We start from the raw sequence: 16813 nt of genomic DNA, 5'->3' as shown, positions 1-16813 counted from the left end.
TTTTATTCTCCTCCTTTGACTCCTCCCTTCCGCTTTCGAGACAACATCTCCCTTCTACGTTTCCTCAAGGCCACCTCTTTCAACCCTTCTTTTTCCATCGACATCGAATTCTTGACGCAATTACCAGGAACGCCGTCAATGTTTTCTCAGTGTCTTTGTATTATGTCCATCACAGAGCAAAGGATGAAGCGGTAAAAAGCTCTAATCGCGTGTCTGCTTTTGTTTGTTTGTGTGCTATATCACTTGAAAGTCTGAGGGTTTTTCTCCCTCTAGACCTAGAGTAAAGGTTCCCATGACCACAAAATGTGGATATGGGTGACTTTACAAAAGAGAAAGAAACAAAGGTAGGAAATCAATTTGACGCATAGCCTCGCTCCTTTTGAGGAAACCTGGCGAAGAGGGAGTTCCTCCCTCTCCCTTTTCTGGCTTAAAATGATATTAACACATGGACACAGTGCCAAAATGTAAGCGCTTACACAGGCTGAAAACATGGTATTGCGCACACACCACCAGCTGTGGGCTGGTACACTTGAGCTCACTTTAGCTCTTTTGTGAGGCCGCTGGATGGCAAAAGATGATCATTGCTAATATATATATATATATATATATAGATAGAGAGAGAGAGAGAGAGAGAGAGAGAGAGAGAGAGAGAGGAATATAGAGGAATAAGTAGACAGACATTTGTGATAAGAAAACCACATCTTATTGATTGAGTCCAGCACTTCCTGTGACACGGAAACGGAAAAGCAGTAGAAGATGAATGGATGAAGAACAATATCAAAAGCAGACATTGAATATACCATGAGACTCAATATGTATGAAGACACAACAGAGATTTGTTAAGGTCTGTTAAGGTTTCAAATTGGCGGTCTCCATCTCTTTTACACCTTCTATTAGTCCCAGCCATTTTAAAAACAAACAGATTTACAAAGTTTCTTCTTGAAAATATTGTTTACCAACTGCTATACCAACATTTCAGCTTTGATTGGATAGAATGCCTTTTTCTTGTTTGTTGCCTAAACTAAATGATGAGTGATGCAAATGCCTTCATACTCACTGACCTCTTGTCCTTCATGAAATGCATCAATAAGCCTAATCTTGACATTACTGCATGGTACCAGCTGCTTTTGCTTTTTCTACACTCCACTAAGTCTGTGACCTGTCTGAACACATCTGGAGAGACAACTAAAGATTTGGTCACCTTAGCAGGAAAGAAAAGAGTATATAGTATTAAGAGCAATGATGACAAGACTGGTGGGGTTTTTGTCAAACAATACACACATGCTTAACTGTTTGTGTTGTCTGTATGATATATGTTAGTGTGTCAGGGTGTATGGGAGCAAGGAGGAAGTAAAGATACAGTTACTACTACTGCTGCTAGTATGTGTGTGTGCGTGCGCGCTGGCGCTTGTGTACTTGCCTTTTCTTTGTCTGGTAAATATGTTTGTGATCCTCAGTTTATGTGTGTAGACTCAGTAGTGTGTTGGGATTTTTTTTATGTGCATTTATGCATTTGTGTGACTGTGTGAATACACAGCATATTAAAGCAGAGACCATTTCCTTCCCTTGGCAGATTAGTATCACATGAAAAATAAGATTAGACTTCTACTCCTGTGTGTGCTTGTGTGTCTCTGAGATGACAGCCATGTGTGTTGGGCTGCTTCATGCGGCTGTGGCGGCTCCAGCTGGTCTGGGCAAAGTCTTGGGCACGGGGTGGAGGAGGACAGGGTTTGAGTTTCATTTAGTCAACTATTTTTATGAACACTATTTTAATAAAGTGCATGTTAAAATGATGATAAGAGGCAAAGGCTGAGGTTTTGAGGGTGAGATGAGTAGAGGAGAAAAGGAACGATCCTGACAGAACCTTATCAATTAGTAACATCAAGTACAAATATGGGCATTACTCACACTAAAAAGTACATGAGGATCTGCCAAGCAATCTTCTGGTGTTTTTTGAGTCACAGATACAGTCCAGTCAGATACTACGTCACTCAGATCAAATAAGGCATTGGGGAGATTTATTTAAAGATCATCAATGTAATGAAGTTATTAAGTTTAAGGTGCTGTTTAATTATGCTGACTTGATTTAGACTTTTTTCTATTTTCAATATCACAATGGAAAGTTCAGACTAATTTCATAGGAAAAAAAACAAAAACTGAACATTTTTATTAATAAACACACAGACTGATGCCAAGATTAAACATCATAGTGCTTCCACACAGGTTCCCATTACAAAAGAGGTAAGAATGGAGGAATATTTGTAATTATTATCAATCATTTAACTGGTAAAAAGAGTTAATCTTGAGTAATTTTTGTAAATACGTGTGATTTTTCAGTCACCTGACTTAAGGTTTTGTACTCTTTGTCACATAGACCAAGCTATTTGAATGTGTCAGCTTGGATTTTGGGAAACTCTGATGAGACATTTTGAAATAAACCATGAATCAGTTATTATTTGCTGCACAAATTTGCTAATCACAGGTTGTTTTTTCACAGCAACATTTTCCACTTTCATATACAAGCTATATCTTTGAATTCCTCGATTAAAAACAGCACAGTGATGGGCCCAGTGGCTCACCTGGTAGAGTGAATAAACTAAACTAAATCCATAATGCAAACCACAGGAGAGCAAGTCTGAGTTCAAACCTTGGACAGTTGGCCTGAAACCGTTTACTGCAGGTCATCATTTTGCTGTCCCTGACATCTCTCTCTCTCTCTCTCTCAAGCGCATTCATTGGTGACACACACACACACACACACACCCACACAGTCTATTACACTCTAAAACATTTGCATGTACACACACACACACACGTACTTCATCAATGTAAACAGATAGCAAATTTCCTTACAGATAGAGATGAAAGAGACCGATCACATGACAAATTGTCATCTATGATAACATGAGGGCGTCACACTGACTATGTTTGCAAACAGTAAAAGACCCAGTGCACACAATGTGTGGCTTAGACTGGAGGCTTATAAAATGTCAAAATCAACATGAATGGCGATACCTGACCAACTCCTAAATTACAGTTTGGAAATAATAATCATTTGTTGGATTTCTTTTTTTTAAGCTTCTCTGTTGTCTCAGTTTAAAATTCTCAACTCTGCAGTAATTATTGTTTTCTGGTAGTACACATACCAGATGTTACTTTACATTTTAGTATACTTCACACAATCCTGGTTCCTGCTTAAGTATGATTTATTCTTATGATTTCTTAAAAAGAACCTGTTTTCTTTTGGTTACATTTTTTTGTAAAATACGGGGCGATTGTATGTGCATGTGTGTGTGTGCTGCTGTATGTGGAGGTACAGGTTGCTTTGTCAGTGTGTTTGACAGGCTGATTATTGATAGTAATGAAAAGGAAATGAAACTTTAATTCCCACAGGTCAAGCGTTCATGCAGAAGTGTGGATCGCAGATTTATTTCTACATGGAACTATTTACTAATACTACTTAATCTAAACCTAAAAACATAAAAAATATTAAAGAAAGGGGGGGGGGGATCAGATCGATGGGTCTGTGGCCACACAAATTAAGAAGCCTTTGTGTTATAACGGCTAAATGCTCCCTCAGGCTTTTAAGATGTTCATGGACACATGCTAATAACAAAAGCCAGAATTATCACTTTAAAATGTCACACTTCATACACAGGCTAAAAGGCAGAGATTTATTTGTGCACTTTGAAACTCTGGACTGGCCCAGGAAGGAGAGTTTCAACATGTTTTTGGATGAGAGTTCGGCCCATTAACTCAAAAGCTTTGTGATGTGGGTGACCAATGGCTCTGACTGTCACATTTCTGCAAACCAGCAGAGAAAAGGGGGAGAAGAAGAAAAAAAAACAAAAAACAACAACCCCAAAATTCCTGTATCACTCTCGGCTTTTCTGAAGCTTAACCACATATTTTTAAGCTTCATAAATTGGGAATGAGTTCTAGTCAACAATCTGAAGGTCTCACAGTGACTTAATAATGATATGCTTTATGTTATTTTCATATATTCAGTAATATGTTCATCAATCTTCACACTAACTAGCACCTACTAGTATTACTACTGCTACTACTTTGATATCTACTGGTGCCTAAGAGAGACAATGCTGTCACTGATTAACTGCAAGCTGAGAACACACATCTGGGAGGCCCAGACAGCTCACTCTGTAAACAACAACACAGAGGAAACCATGGTTTCGCTCTGTCGGCCAATGACTCACCTTGGTGAAACATCCCCCAACTTTTACACACACACACACACAATATCAGACATACCTCCTGCAAATTTTGATTGCTGGGGTCCAAACAATAAGTTCCTTCTCCAAATGTTGTCTTCTCTTGGCTCCCATTCTTATCCCTCACTTCCTGTTTTATTAACTATTCAACACACAAAGCCTGCCCATCTTAAATGTGACCACCACGTTCCTCCTACTGTTGTTCACTGCATCAAATTAATTTATAACTCATTTATGACAAAAAATCTCAACTTGTCACATGACCGCTTGATGCCCTCCTCCAAATCCCAGCTGAGTGGCTTGTGGAGTGTACCATATCAAAAGAGAGGCCAGGGGCCTGTGAACAGTCCAATAACTCCTATTAGACCCCCTGGAGCAGACACTACTGCCCTGCTGTAAAGAGGAAAATCCCCACACTGAAGAACTTGACTTGAAGAATGTAAGTATGTGATGCATAAATGCCTTATCTGTGAAGTGAAACCAAGAACTGAATCTTATCTAAACTACATGGTCCATGCCACCTGGTCAGTTAGTCCCCAACAACAACAACAACAACAACAACAACAACAACAACAAAAAAAAGAAAACCTTTAGCATCCTCTTGGTGACAAGAAAGTTGGGGGGAATTGTGGGAAATGTGGTCTTAGTAATGCAAGTAGCAGCAGCATTAGGTTATCAAAGGTTGTCCAACCTCTCCACATCTTAATCTTATTTATTCCTATTAGAACTGCAACACAGTATTAAAGATAATTCAATGTTTTGCTCAGATATGGTTTGAAGGTATAAATGTATGAGATTTATGTGGAATGTATAAAAAGATAAAACTCTTAATAATATCAATCTTACAAGCACACACTTCCGTTGCCAACACCTGCCTTTTACTACACTACCATTTCCTCTGGCCCACCCTCCCTATGTGTGAGAAAGAAATAAGTGGATGAATAATTACAGGTATAAACACCTCGGGGCCATCCAAGGGGGTTTTTACCCTTCTTCTGATATTCTTTTAAACATTTCCGCCCCTTCAAACAGTCATCTGAACAGTTTCTCTTGAGGTGCCTTCATAGCCCACTACTTCAAAGCCAGTGGGATGATGAGGATGCTCTTATGGTCATTTGTATTTTAATCTGCTCCTCCTCCCTTTCCCCTCCCTCTATGATGCTTCCTTTACCTCTCTAGCTCTCTGTTAGTAAACTCCAATTTTATGGTCTACTTATCTGTCTAAATACAAATATATTTTTGATCTTTTGCTCCTATTTCGCTTTCCCCAAGACTGATGGATCACACCAACCAGTGACCAAGTACACACAAACACACAGATTAAAGATTTCTATTTAAGAGAGATTTTGTTGGATTTTCATGTGTTTCTTCATTGACGCATGATGCTGGTTCAGTGTAGGCCGATCAGTGGCTATCACTTGCTTTTTCCTCGAGATTAGCACTGAAACTTTCTGCAGACCTATAATTTTTAATCCTTCTGAAATCCTTCCAAGGTCAAAATGCCAATTGAGATTCTGGTATCTTGCTTTTAAAATTATACCAAATGCAAAATAACGAGACAACAGGACACGATGTTGCATTTGATGTAAATAGAGAACAGGTAGGACTCTTTCATGCGTCCCAAAGAACACCAATGAAGATTTACTGTCCTATTATCATTCACTCAATCTCAGACTCTAAATAACCATAATCTCCCATTTACATACATTGCAACAATGGCAAGTTAAGACTCTGCCAGTTCCTCCATCCATTTGTCTCTTACACACTGGACATTGGAAACCGCAAACTATTATGATATTAATCCTACAATTTACTGGTTTGGATGTAAATATATCTATGTCTGTACATATATATGTATTAAAAACAATATTTGGAGATGCAAGGTTTTCATCAGACCCCAGCTTTTGCTGCCTTGTTGTGAAATCTGCTTTTCTTTTAGGCCTCTTAAATCCAAGCGGCAGGGCTCTTATCATAACCAGTCAGAGGCAGGGAGGCCCCTACCCTGCTCATCCCAGCCCCTGGGTCTGTATGAAGGGAGGATTAGGGAGGCCTCAGCCTGTGTTGCTGCCATTGTTTGCCATGGGACTAGGGGCTGGTTGAATAACCCCCCTGTCAACACCCCAGTACAATGGGAAACAAGGAAGTGGCAAGATCCTAGAGACTCGCGCACACACACACACACACACAAACACACACACATGCCATTCCCTTGATCTTGGAGGATCGACCTGGTATTACTTGGAAGATACAAGGAGGCTGAAAAGGGGATGGGGAGGGAAGCTTGTGAGCAACAGCAGCTGATTTCTGAATGGATGGACGGAAGAGGTGGAGGCAAATGTAAAAAGGGATATGTGCTCAGAACATGAGACTTTAATCCACCAACATAATACAGAGAGACAAAAAGCAAACAAGATGTCAGCGGAAATAGGGAAACAGTTAAACTGCTTTTTCCTTGTACGATTTGGAAAGTCACTGGTTTGGTTTACTTAAAACCATAAAGGGACACGTTGACACTTTCCCCAATATGTTAACTGTCTCTCAGCAACCTTCCTGTCAAGATTAGTCTGTGAGATGAGATGTCTGATGAGCAGGAAATTCCCCCAAATGATACAATGATGCTGCTCTTTATTCACTGGGCTGTTAAATGCTGACTTGTAAACTCCAGTGACTAAGTTTGCATGCTGCCAAAAAGTAGTGTAAACAAACATTTTACTGTATTCCCAAATTTATAGTCAGCCTTTTACAGTCAATGTCCAGGTACAGTGAGCGGGAAAGTGCTTTACAGAGGTGTGTAGTCTTCTGAACTTGTTGACGTCTTCTCGTAACCACAGCCTCCACATCACAGGGACTTACACCGCCTCTGACAATGAACAAAACTGCCTGAAGTTAAATATCAGTCATTTCTATTCTTCTTAATTTTCAGAAAATTGCCTGTGAAAAAGTATCAGGGTGCTTTATCGTTACTTTTCCCATTAGTCGTGTGTTTTGGGGTTTTTTTTTTTTTTGCTTTTCAAATGAAGTCTGCTTTAAAGGGTCCAAATTAGAGCTACTAACAAAATCCAAGGTCCAATCAGAAAACAGTGTTTCTCAAACTAAATAAATAAAATATGTGGTCATCTAAGGAAGAAGTGCCAGTCTAATTAGCCAATTCAAATATAACTTCTAATTTCAACCAAACATCCACCAACTTCAGGCAACGTGACTTCAGCTTTATTTCTGTTTTTACTTTGGAAGTCCACTTCAGCAAAGGGAGAATAACTAGAACACTGCAGATCTTTTATTATGCAGCAGCTGGCAGAAATGAAGCTAAATGGCAACTCTACCTTGGTAGATGACGACTGGTCTCTAGCAAGAGCTGCACATTTCTCTTTGCTTTTGTAGACCAACCAGTTGTGAAATATTAAAGGTGAACTGGTGCATGAAGTTTGGTCTATTTATAACCAAAAAAAACATTTGTTTTTCCTACATCCTTTTTGATAACCAACAGCGTTCACAAATATAAGACAATTCAGGGGAAAAACTGCTCTTAGTCATCTGTGTATCAGAATAGATCATAATTTAAAAGGTGTGGTCAGAAGACTAATGGAAATGTGAAATGAATGCAAACAGAACTGACGGCCCTGTGTTTTCCCCCTCTCCTTTCCCAGCTCCTCTTTTGGCCTTCTGACTATTTATTATTTGCCTACTTTATATTGAAACGCCTTTGAAAACCATAATCAAGCACCAAATAACAGCAGCCACTTACCCCATGCTAATGTTAAAAACCAGCAAGGGAAATATGTATTTGCTCAGCTGTACAGCAGCTGTCCCTGAGCTGGTCAAGATTCAGCTTAAAAATATTTCAGCCGGGCAACAGCCAGGTTCCTGAAAGTTGAATGTGAAGTTCCTATACTGATTATTACTTCCCTGTAACTGAAGATTAATGCGGATCCTGGAGCTTTGTGTGAGCGGAAAAAAATAAATAAAGAAAGTTGATCTGGAAACCAATGATTGGAATCAGATTGATGGAAAAAAAAAAAAAAAAAAAGCACAGATGAAAACAGCAATGGGAATGTGGAGAAAGATGGATGGATACTGAAATGAGAAAAATACTCTAATTTTTTTTTTTATAATCTCCTCTCTGCTGGGGTTGGAGTTGTTGAGATGACAAAGACTGATGATCTCTTCAAAAACAGTCTTCTGGTAATCCAGAGCATGAGACATACAGCCAGTAGGTGTCTGACACACATGCTGCATCCACACACTTACATGCAAACACGCACACAAAACACGCTATGAACCCTGGATACAAACACATGCTTAAGGCTAAAAACTTGAGGAGAAAACATGCAGATGACGACACACACACACACACACACACACACACACACACACCATGCCAAAACCTTAAATACATACAAATTACTTAGTGTAACAAAGTTAAACAACAACAACCACACACACACACAAACACACACACACATGCACTGCCTTACACATTCCGGATAAAGCTTTATCCAAAGACAATAAGTTGTGGGAGTTTTGTCTTATTTCTGAATCCCACAAATCTCTCTCTTTGGCCATTTCCTCCGGGAGAACAGCTGATATCTTCTTTAATGTAATAGTGCAATGCCTTGTGTAATACTATAATACGGGTTTTGTGAGAACAGAACATTTTTTATCTTTTACGCGCCATGTTAACAATGCCACCAGAAAAATAAGCGTGTTAATTTATACAGCTTTTTGTCCACTTTAGAAAAACTGGTTTGAGCGAACATGGAAAATAACATGTTAATCTTTTCTGAACAACAGCAGCTCTTGGGACTTTCTTCTTTTTTTTTTCTCCTTTTCTATGAAATGCAATCTGACCCCAGATGGTCGCGGTTGTGCATCTTCAGATAGATTCTCATTAAAAAGGGAGAGAAGCCAGTATGCACATATAGCCTCATATAGAAAATAGGCTTGTACAATGAAAGATACATTCACGTGGTTGACCCGAGGAAGGGGAGGGAGAGAGACACACACATAGAGGTAGAGATTACAGTTAATATCTGTCATACAGTCACCTAATGCTCTCACAATGAGTTTATTAGTTTACATAGTTTATGGGAACACACGATGGTTCTTGAAAAAATTATTTATTTTTTGTGATTCTCATCTCTGTCGCCCAATAAACTAGATGCAAATATAACAAATAACATAATATTATAAAAACTTCAACGAATGGTCATTTTCATTTCGGATTACTCAATGTATTATTTTCCTGAATGGTTCTAAGAGCCAAAACTTCAAAGGTCATGTTTTCTCTGACTGAGACACTAAAGGCCAAATATCTGAAATCAGAGAATGTAAAGTTAAATAAATCCTGACAATTTATCAACTACCGCAGTAGGTGTCCATTCATTTACACTTGATCACTTAAGAGACCTATTGACTCAATGAAGAGATCTCTGCATTGGGACAAGATTGGCCAAATTGAACTGGGATCTAATTTTTCAAATGCTTCAAACACATGAAACACAGGAAGCAATCATCTACCAGGAATACATCAAGATGTCGCGTCTATATTCTTAAAACAGGAAAGGGAAAACTGGTAATACAAATATCATTACTGAACAAATCATTTGACCTGCTGCTTTTTACATCAATTACTCAGAACATTAGAAATATTCACAAAAATTATTACTCAAAAATATAGGACTCCACTTCCTAGAATTACAAACTCTGTCATAAAGAAAAACAGCAGCAAAAAGTGAAACTTTAAAAGACACAATGCCGAGGCTGAAGGACAGCAGACAGAGCGCTGTAACATGCGTTGCCATGTTCCATATTAACACCAGAGCACTAGAAAAACACCAAAGAGCCCTTTTTTTCTGTCAAGCTCCCAGACCTATAGTTTTTGATCCATCTCTTCCATCCATAATAATCATCACCCGCCCCTCTACCCCATCCCCAAAACTCCTTAACCACTATTCTCAGCCCTTTCAAGTGGCAGGTAGACGGGGCCTGATACGTCGCTACTGCTTCACAACCAGCGGGCTAATTACAAGGGAAGCGGCAACAAGTGAGCATTGTGTGGAGTCTCGAAGACACACTGGGAAAGAAAGTGCTCTTTATCTTGCCACCGCTAACCCCCCCCCACACACACACACCCTCAAACAAACACAATCTCTGAGAGGCTTTGCGGTTGGCACTCCAGGGTTGGAGAAGAGAAGAGATTGTGAGACTAAGATGAAAGAGGTGGAGACACTGACGAGTGATAAATACCATCACACTTGTTCACCATGTTTGTCTAACGTGATGCCGGATGTATGTCTTATGCAACAAAAGTATAGAGATAATTAAGGAAATACGAGTACACTTTCTCTTACTTGTTGTTCATTCAGCGGTATTCTCCATCTCAATGCAGATTTATTAATAACAAACTTTCGGAGAATACTCATAAAGCTGTAGCATGTATCTGTCCCTTTCATTCTTTCAGGTGTTAAACTGCAGCCTAGACAAATGAAGCAAGTGTGTAGATGACCGACACCTCCAGGTACCAGTTATGTTTTTTTTTTTTTATAAAATCAAATCTGGCAGCTTAAAGTTAAACTAATTGAAAAACAAATGCATTATTCATGCAAAGCATTTCATAGTCTAACAAAAGGCAGAGTGAGGGGCAGGCTCTGTATGTTTACTTTCACAACACAACACAGAAATGGATTCACAGTTAACATAACATTAACATGAAAGTTTATTTCCCCAAAGACTAGTGCTCGAAAATTTATGTTTTCCTTAAAATCAGGACAGCACAAGCTATTTTTAGCTATTTTGTAACAACGAACAGCTTCTTTTTTTGACCCTTCAATGACCCATTCAAATGTCCCATGACAAACTGCTGGGTCTTCTCTCCCAGACATCCAACAAGACAGTGAAGCGAAACATGATCAGAAAATTATAAGAAATAGAATCACATTTTCTGGCCATAAAGCCAATTCCTACAGTAAATGTATTCTCACAAACAGGCGACTAGAGCATGGGGTTAAATCAGGCAACAGGATTAAACTGCATGTGAAAAATGAATTAAGCACAACCACTCATGTTTGGTGCAATTAGTCAGCCTATCCATGGATATTGGCTCTTATGGGTGACTTGAGGGGATTTTATGATTAATTTTTTAGGGTTGTCTGGCTGGATGAGTGATACTGCATACTTGAAATCCTTCCACAAGTCTTTCTGATGTTTCTTTTAGCGGTTTAACACTTAGAACAGCTATTAAGGCAGTGACAAACCTCTTGTCATTCAATCAGGTACAAACAGATGGAACACGTCATGTGAAACGGTTCATGATGACGACATCGATCATATTCCAACTTCAGCAAAGGTGTAAACAAAAACACTCTCTCTTTATGCTGCTCCCTTGTGAGGCTGCGGCACATTGATTTAATTTCGCTCTGTTTTTATAAGGCCGTTTTATTTTATAAGGCAGTTTGGGGGGAAACAACATAGTTCAAAGCCAAATTACAACACATGTAAAGTTTGTCACTGATTTGCAATGTCACTCTGATCTAACGGTGACAGGCTAAATAAAATTCACTGGAATATTGATTTACTGTACCTGAAGATAAAATTACTGTTTCTGATTTGATTTGAGGGAGGTTATGCAATGACGGAAGACCTCAATCACATAACTACAAATCAGAAATATATCTACAGACAATTAAAAAGAAAAAAAAAAAAAATTTATAAAAAATTTATTCCATACACATTTACAGGCAGTTTACTGGAATGAGTCTAGAGCTATAGCCAAACACTCATCAAATCTTATTTATCAACAAAACAATCATCCCAGTCTGTGTATAAAGTGATAAAAATGCAATTATGTAAAAGGTAAGCCGTTAGAGACTGCAGATGAGACCACAGTGTCCCGATTGCATCTAACATGGACGCTGAGGTTGATGTGGGTCGAGTTATCCTGATTTGCAGCATCATTTTCACAAAAAATGTAAGAAAAAAAAAGCAGCAATGCCTGTAAAGACTGTTCACACATTGATCCAAAAAGAAAAGAAAAATCACCCCCTATCATTTGTCATGGCCGAACTGTGTCTCTTCAATGCTATTGACACTTGGGTTATTCTATTCAAAAACAACGAGAAGATACTGGCCAGTGGGCACTCAGTCTGAAGACATCCATCCCTTCATGTACGATTCTTTCCTATTTCCTCAGCAGTGGCCAGAACATCACCACCCGCACTGAATATTATTTAAAAAGCTCAAATAAAGCATATTTCCTGCTCGAGAGACTTGATACCAAAGAATACAAACAGTAGCTGAAGTGCATAGACTTGCACCGGAGTGCAAAGTAGGGCACACACAGGAGCAGATAAGGGCCTCATACTGCCAACAGCTAGTAATACAAGAAAGCCTTTGGAGATAAAACAGTGACCAGTGCACCACAGCCAGCAGAGAATCAAACAGGAGTGGACTTACAGATGGAGAAACTGAGCTGTTGGGGAGGTAGGGGTCAGGCAGCATCAGGAATGGATACCCAGGATACGTTGGTGTCTTGTACATGCCTCCATCTTGCTGCTTCGACACTGAGGTTGGATGTAAAAGACAAAACAAGAAAAAGAACCTTAAAAAGCTTGAAAATATTTTAATGGGATGAGAATATCTTCCAGTTTATACACATTTTCCTTCGTGCTCTCTGAGATCTCAAGATGGTAACTTTTGATTTAAACTGGAAAAAAAGCAAAGTCAAAATGGCAATAAGAGACTATGGATTAAACATACAAATTAAAATGAAACAAAATCCGATACTTACTCCTACAATGCTGTTAAAAAAAAATTATTTAGCTGCGTGCTTCAGAATAAAAGGAAACAATCTAACATCCAAAATGAGCGTGCATACAAAGTAGGTCAACTATTTACAAGTGTTCTAGTTACTACATGTTATATCCTTGTATGAGCACAGACAACAATACTTGGGACAAAAGTGTTACAAGCGTCACCTAGCCTTAGAGGCGTGAACTCCTGTAGCCTATGTGTTAATTTATCTCCCCCCACCACCCATATTAAGCATCAGAGGCCTCTCTCTGCAGGTCAGCTATAACCGGGTTACACCTGATCTGCATGAAACACTGCCCCCCCACCCCCCCCCTCTCTTTCTCTCTTCCAGTTTCATCACCTGTCACTGCTGAGCTTCTCCGAAGGTGCCAAAAACTTTTAACATGGCTGGAAGCTGCGTGATAGAAAATGAAATAAATAATGCAATCAAGGAATATGCATTACTCAGCAGGGGGGCAAAATGTGTGGCTTTCACTTTTCCTTCAAGCCATGATTGGGATTTTACTCAAAAGGGACAGTGTGAGAACATTTTTCTTTGAGTAATGCAATCACTCAACTGCGACCTGTGAGTGAACAAGTTCACTTCATTTGGACGGTAAAAACAAGCACAAAAAATTAATATCTTAAGGACTGACTGACACCACCTTTGGTAGTCTGGGAACAAAGCTCTACGCAGCAAGAGACATCAAAGCTGACTTCGAGGAAATAGGAATCTATTAGCATAGAAAAGACAACATCTTAAAACACATTTTACACAAATTGCTATGACCTACAGAAGAGCTGATCTCAGGGACTGAAAGAGTCTTTCCACATTTCTACAGAGAACTTTTGGAGAGGCCACTTCTACATCAGCCTGTTGAGTGGAGTTTAAACAGAACAGGAGGAAATCTCATCAAGTGATGGATTAGAGAGATAACTTTGGGGGCTGAAGACATGTCGGTTTTAAGAGTATACACCTGAAAAACTCTCCGAGGGGACTTCTCATGGAGCAACACGTGTCCCTGCTTCACTTTGACACAGTGAGGTGTTCACTGCTTCTCAGCTGTGTGTTTTGTTGTTTTTTTGTTTTTTGTTGTTTTTTTTAAGATAGGGGGGTGGGCTGTGTAGTGATCTGTGAGTGCCTTCAGTCTTCCTGCCCTCTTACCCCCGTCCAGGTGCTCCCGGTGTTTCTCAGCGAAGCCCCTCTGCTCGGCCTGCTGTCCGCGTCTGACCGCCTGCAAGGGAGCGACAACAAAGAGACGCTCAGGGACGCCGAGAAAACAAAGTTTAAGAAAGACGACGACGACGACGACGAAGAACAACAGCAGTTTGCCCAAAGTGTTACAGAAACTCTTTAACTCATTAAATCTTTTTTTTTTTTCCCCTGTTCCCCCTCTGGTAGCCGGGGCATTTCACCACTGTTACCCCCGAGGGGCAATTCATTTCGGTCCCATTCAACGCTTGTCAACAGCGTGTAAAATAAAAACAAGCCTACACACACACACACACACACACACACACACACACACACACACACACACACACACACACACACACAGTCTCTCTGTGTCCTTCAGTGTGTATCCTCACACACACACACACACACACACACACTCTTTGCCACCTACCGCCGAGTTCGGACTTTGATTTATTTCCGACTCGTTCACCAGAGAGGACTTGAGGTCGGCCAGGTCTCGCTCGGTGAAGGCGTTTTCCTGGATCTTCTCCTCCTGCTCTCCTTCGTCTTTGAACGATATCATCTCATCATTCGCTCCCAGGTCGTCCCCGCCGCCGCTGCTGAGCTGAGGCATGTCTACTTCCCCACCTTCCAGCGATGTTTCACACTTCTTCTTTTGGGTTGAAGAAAAAACACCAACAGTAAAAAAAAAAAAAAAAAAGAAAAAGAAAAAAAAACGGGGTGGAAATAAAAAAAAAAACACAACTAAGTTTAAATAAAAATGGAGGCAAAAAAAAGAGTCAAGCGGTAGTTTTTTGTGTTTTTTTTGTTGTTGTTGTTGTTGTGTGTGCGTGTGTTAAATCTCCTCAGTGTGAGGCGCCTCCAAAGTGCAGAAACCTCCACCGCATGCAGGGGAAAAAGTTGAGATGTGGCGTCCCCCGGCTGGTCGGTCGGTGCAGGACTAATGTTTCCTACGACAGCAAACAGCTCATTTGAGCCCAAGACACTCGGCATCAAAGGGCGCCGACCGGATGATTGACAGGTCCGATGACTTGTTGGGGGGTGGTGGGGGGGGGGGTGCGATTGTTTTCGGCTGAGGCTGCGCTCTTAAAGAGACATCCACCTCCCTGAGCTCGGCTCAACGGGGCATTATTCATGACTTCCAGGGGCGTGTTCACACCATCCGCGTCCCCTGGCTGCAGGAGGCTGCTGCTGCATTTCTTTCTTCCTTTTTTTTTTTTTTTTTTTTTTTTTTTTTTCTGACAGTGAATTTAATGTTGCTGTAGAAGAAAAGAAAAGAAAAAGTCTACTTTTGGTCTGTATTGTAGTTAAGGTTGTTCATCATGTGTTTCTGGTTTCAGTTTGCGTGAAGTTAAAGTAGGTTGGCTAATAAAATATGATGCCTTGTTAGTCATTTAAACTACCCATTAGTCTGTAAAATGATAGGAATTAACAGGAAAATGTTTCATACAGATTAAAGCATTAGAAATTATATAAATGACAGCACTCACTGGGGACATATTAATACGTTTCACTATATCATCCCAAAGATTTAAATATATTTCAAATAAAGAAATATTTTACTTCCAAATTGTGTATTTTAGAGTATGATGTTTAAATAACACAAATGAGGACAGAATATTAGTTAGCTTTTCATTCATTTCATTTCTCCCAGATTTAATTTTTGATTTACAATACTGAAGTGATAATCACCACCTCATTAATTTGCAGATCAGACTTAATCTCAAATCAAAATTTGCACAGAATCTGCACCTTTTTTTTTTTCGGGTCACCAACTGGTTTAAAATCAAATTATTACAAAATGATAATGATCCACAATCAGGAGCTAAAACCCATTTTTACATTCAAATGTGAGGAAAAGGATTTTCTTCTTTAATGTGGAGCCAGTTCATTATTTGGCTCTTTACAGAGTTTCCATTTATTCTTTTGAAGTTTTGGTGATGGTATTGCAGATCTACTAGGATTTTTAGAAGCAATTAATACTTAAAATTACAAGATTATCAAGAGTGCAATCATAAAGTGTAGAAATAGCTTTTTATCAAAGGTAGCACACTGGACAGGGTTATTTAGAGAAGATTTTGCATATGAGGTATAAAAACTGGGGCATGTTGTCCATGTCGTCTCTGTATAATAAACATAAATGAAGCGTTAAAAAAGATGCAAAAATAAGTTTTGATCTTCATGTCCTTCATCCCAAATATTTCATTTTTACAGTACTGGAATGTAATCTGCACCATATATGTATATTAAATGTTATGCAACAATTGTTCAAATTAGTGGTTTGTCAATTAAAAATAATCTGCAGCTACTGATAAACAGACACACACAGACATTTGATAGTTGCAGATTTTCAAATTGGGCATTGTTTTTGTATTTTTGTTGTGGTTTGTTTGTGTTACCTTATGAAGTAATTTGCAGATTTTGGTATTCTTAGAGTTTCTATGTGAACTTGGCCTTAAGGAAATAGTGATGGGAAACTTTTAGTGTTTTCTGATACTGTATAAAGCAAAAGATTGAATAAAAATTAATTAATAATGAAAATGAAAAAGTTAGCTGCAGCCTGAATCATTTAAAATCGACTTAAATTATTGAAATGAAT

The 16813-nt window shown here is 39.2% G+C and overlaps 1 protein-coding gene across 7 annotated transcripts in view; it reads right to left on the bottom strand.

Moving 5' to 3' along the window:
* Positions 1–15239, bottom strand: part of tcf7 (transcription factor 7) — a 62690-nt gene extending 47451 nt beyond the window's left edge. For 3 of the 7 annotated variants that reach the window (XM_029519601.1, XM_029519597.1, XM_029519602.1), the window contains exons 1-4: positions 14645–15237; positions 14182–14251; positions 13378–13431; positions 12681–12787 (exon numbers count right to left, since the gene is read on the bottom strand). In XM_029519601.1, coding sequence (XP_029375461.1) covers positions 12681–12787; positions 13378–13431; positions 14182–14251; positions 14645–14827 — 414 coding nt within the window. In that variant the 5' untranslated portion in view covers positions 14828–15237. Of the gene's footprint in view, positions 1–12680; positions 12788–13377; positions 13432–14181; positions 14252–14644 lie in introns of all 7 variants that reach the window. The other 4 variants (XM_029519596.1, XM_029519600.1, XM_029519599.1 and 1 more) reach the window with 3 other exon arrangements.
* Positions 15240–16813: the final 1574 nt, after the last annotated feature.

Source organism: Echeneis naucrates, chromosome 14 (genome assembly GCF_900963305.1).
Source record: "Echeneis naucrates chromosome 14, fEcheNa1.1, whole genome shotgun sequence".
NCBI lineage: Eukaryota > Metazoa > Chordata > Actinopteri > Carangiformes > Echeneidae > Echeneis > Echeneis naucrates.
The sequence above is the reverse complement of the archived record's forward strand: the minus strand, read 5'-3'. Positions and strand labels throughout refer to the sequence as shown.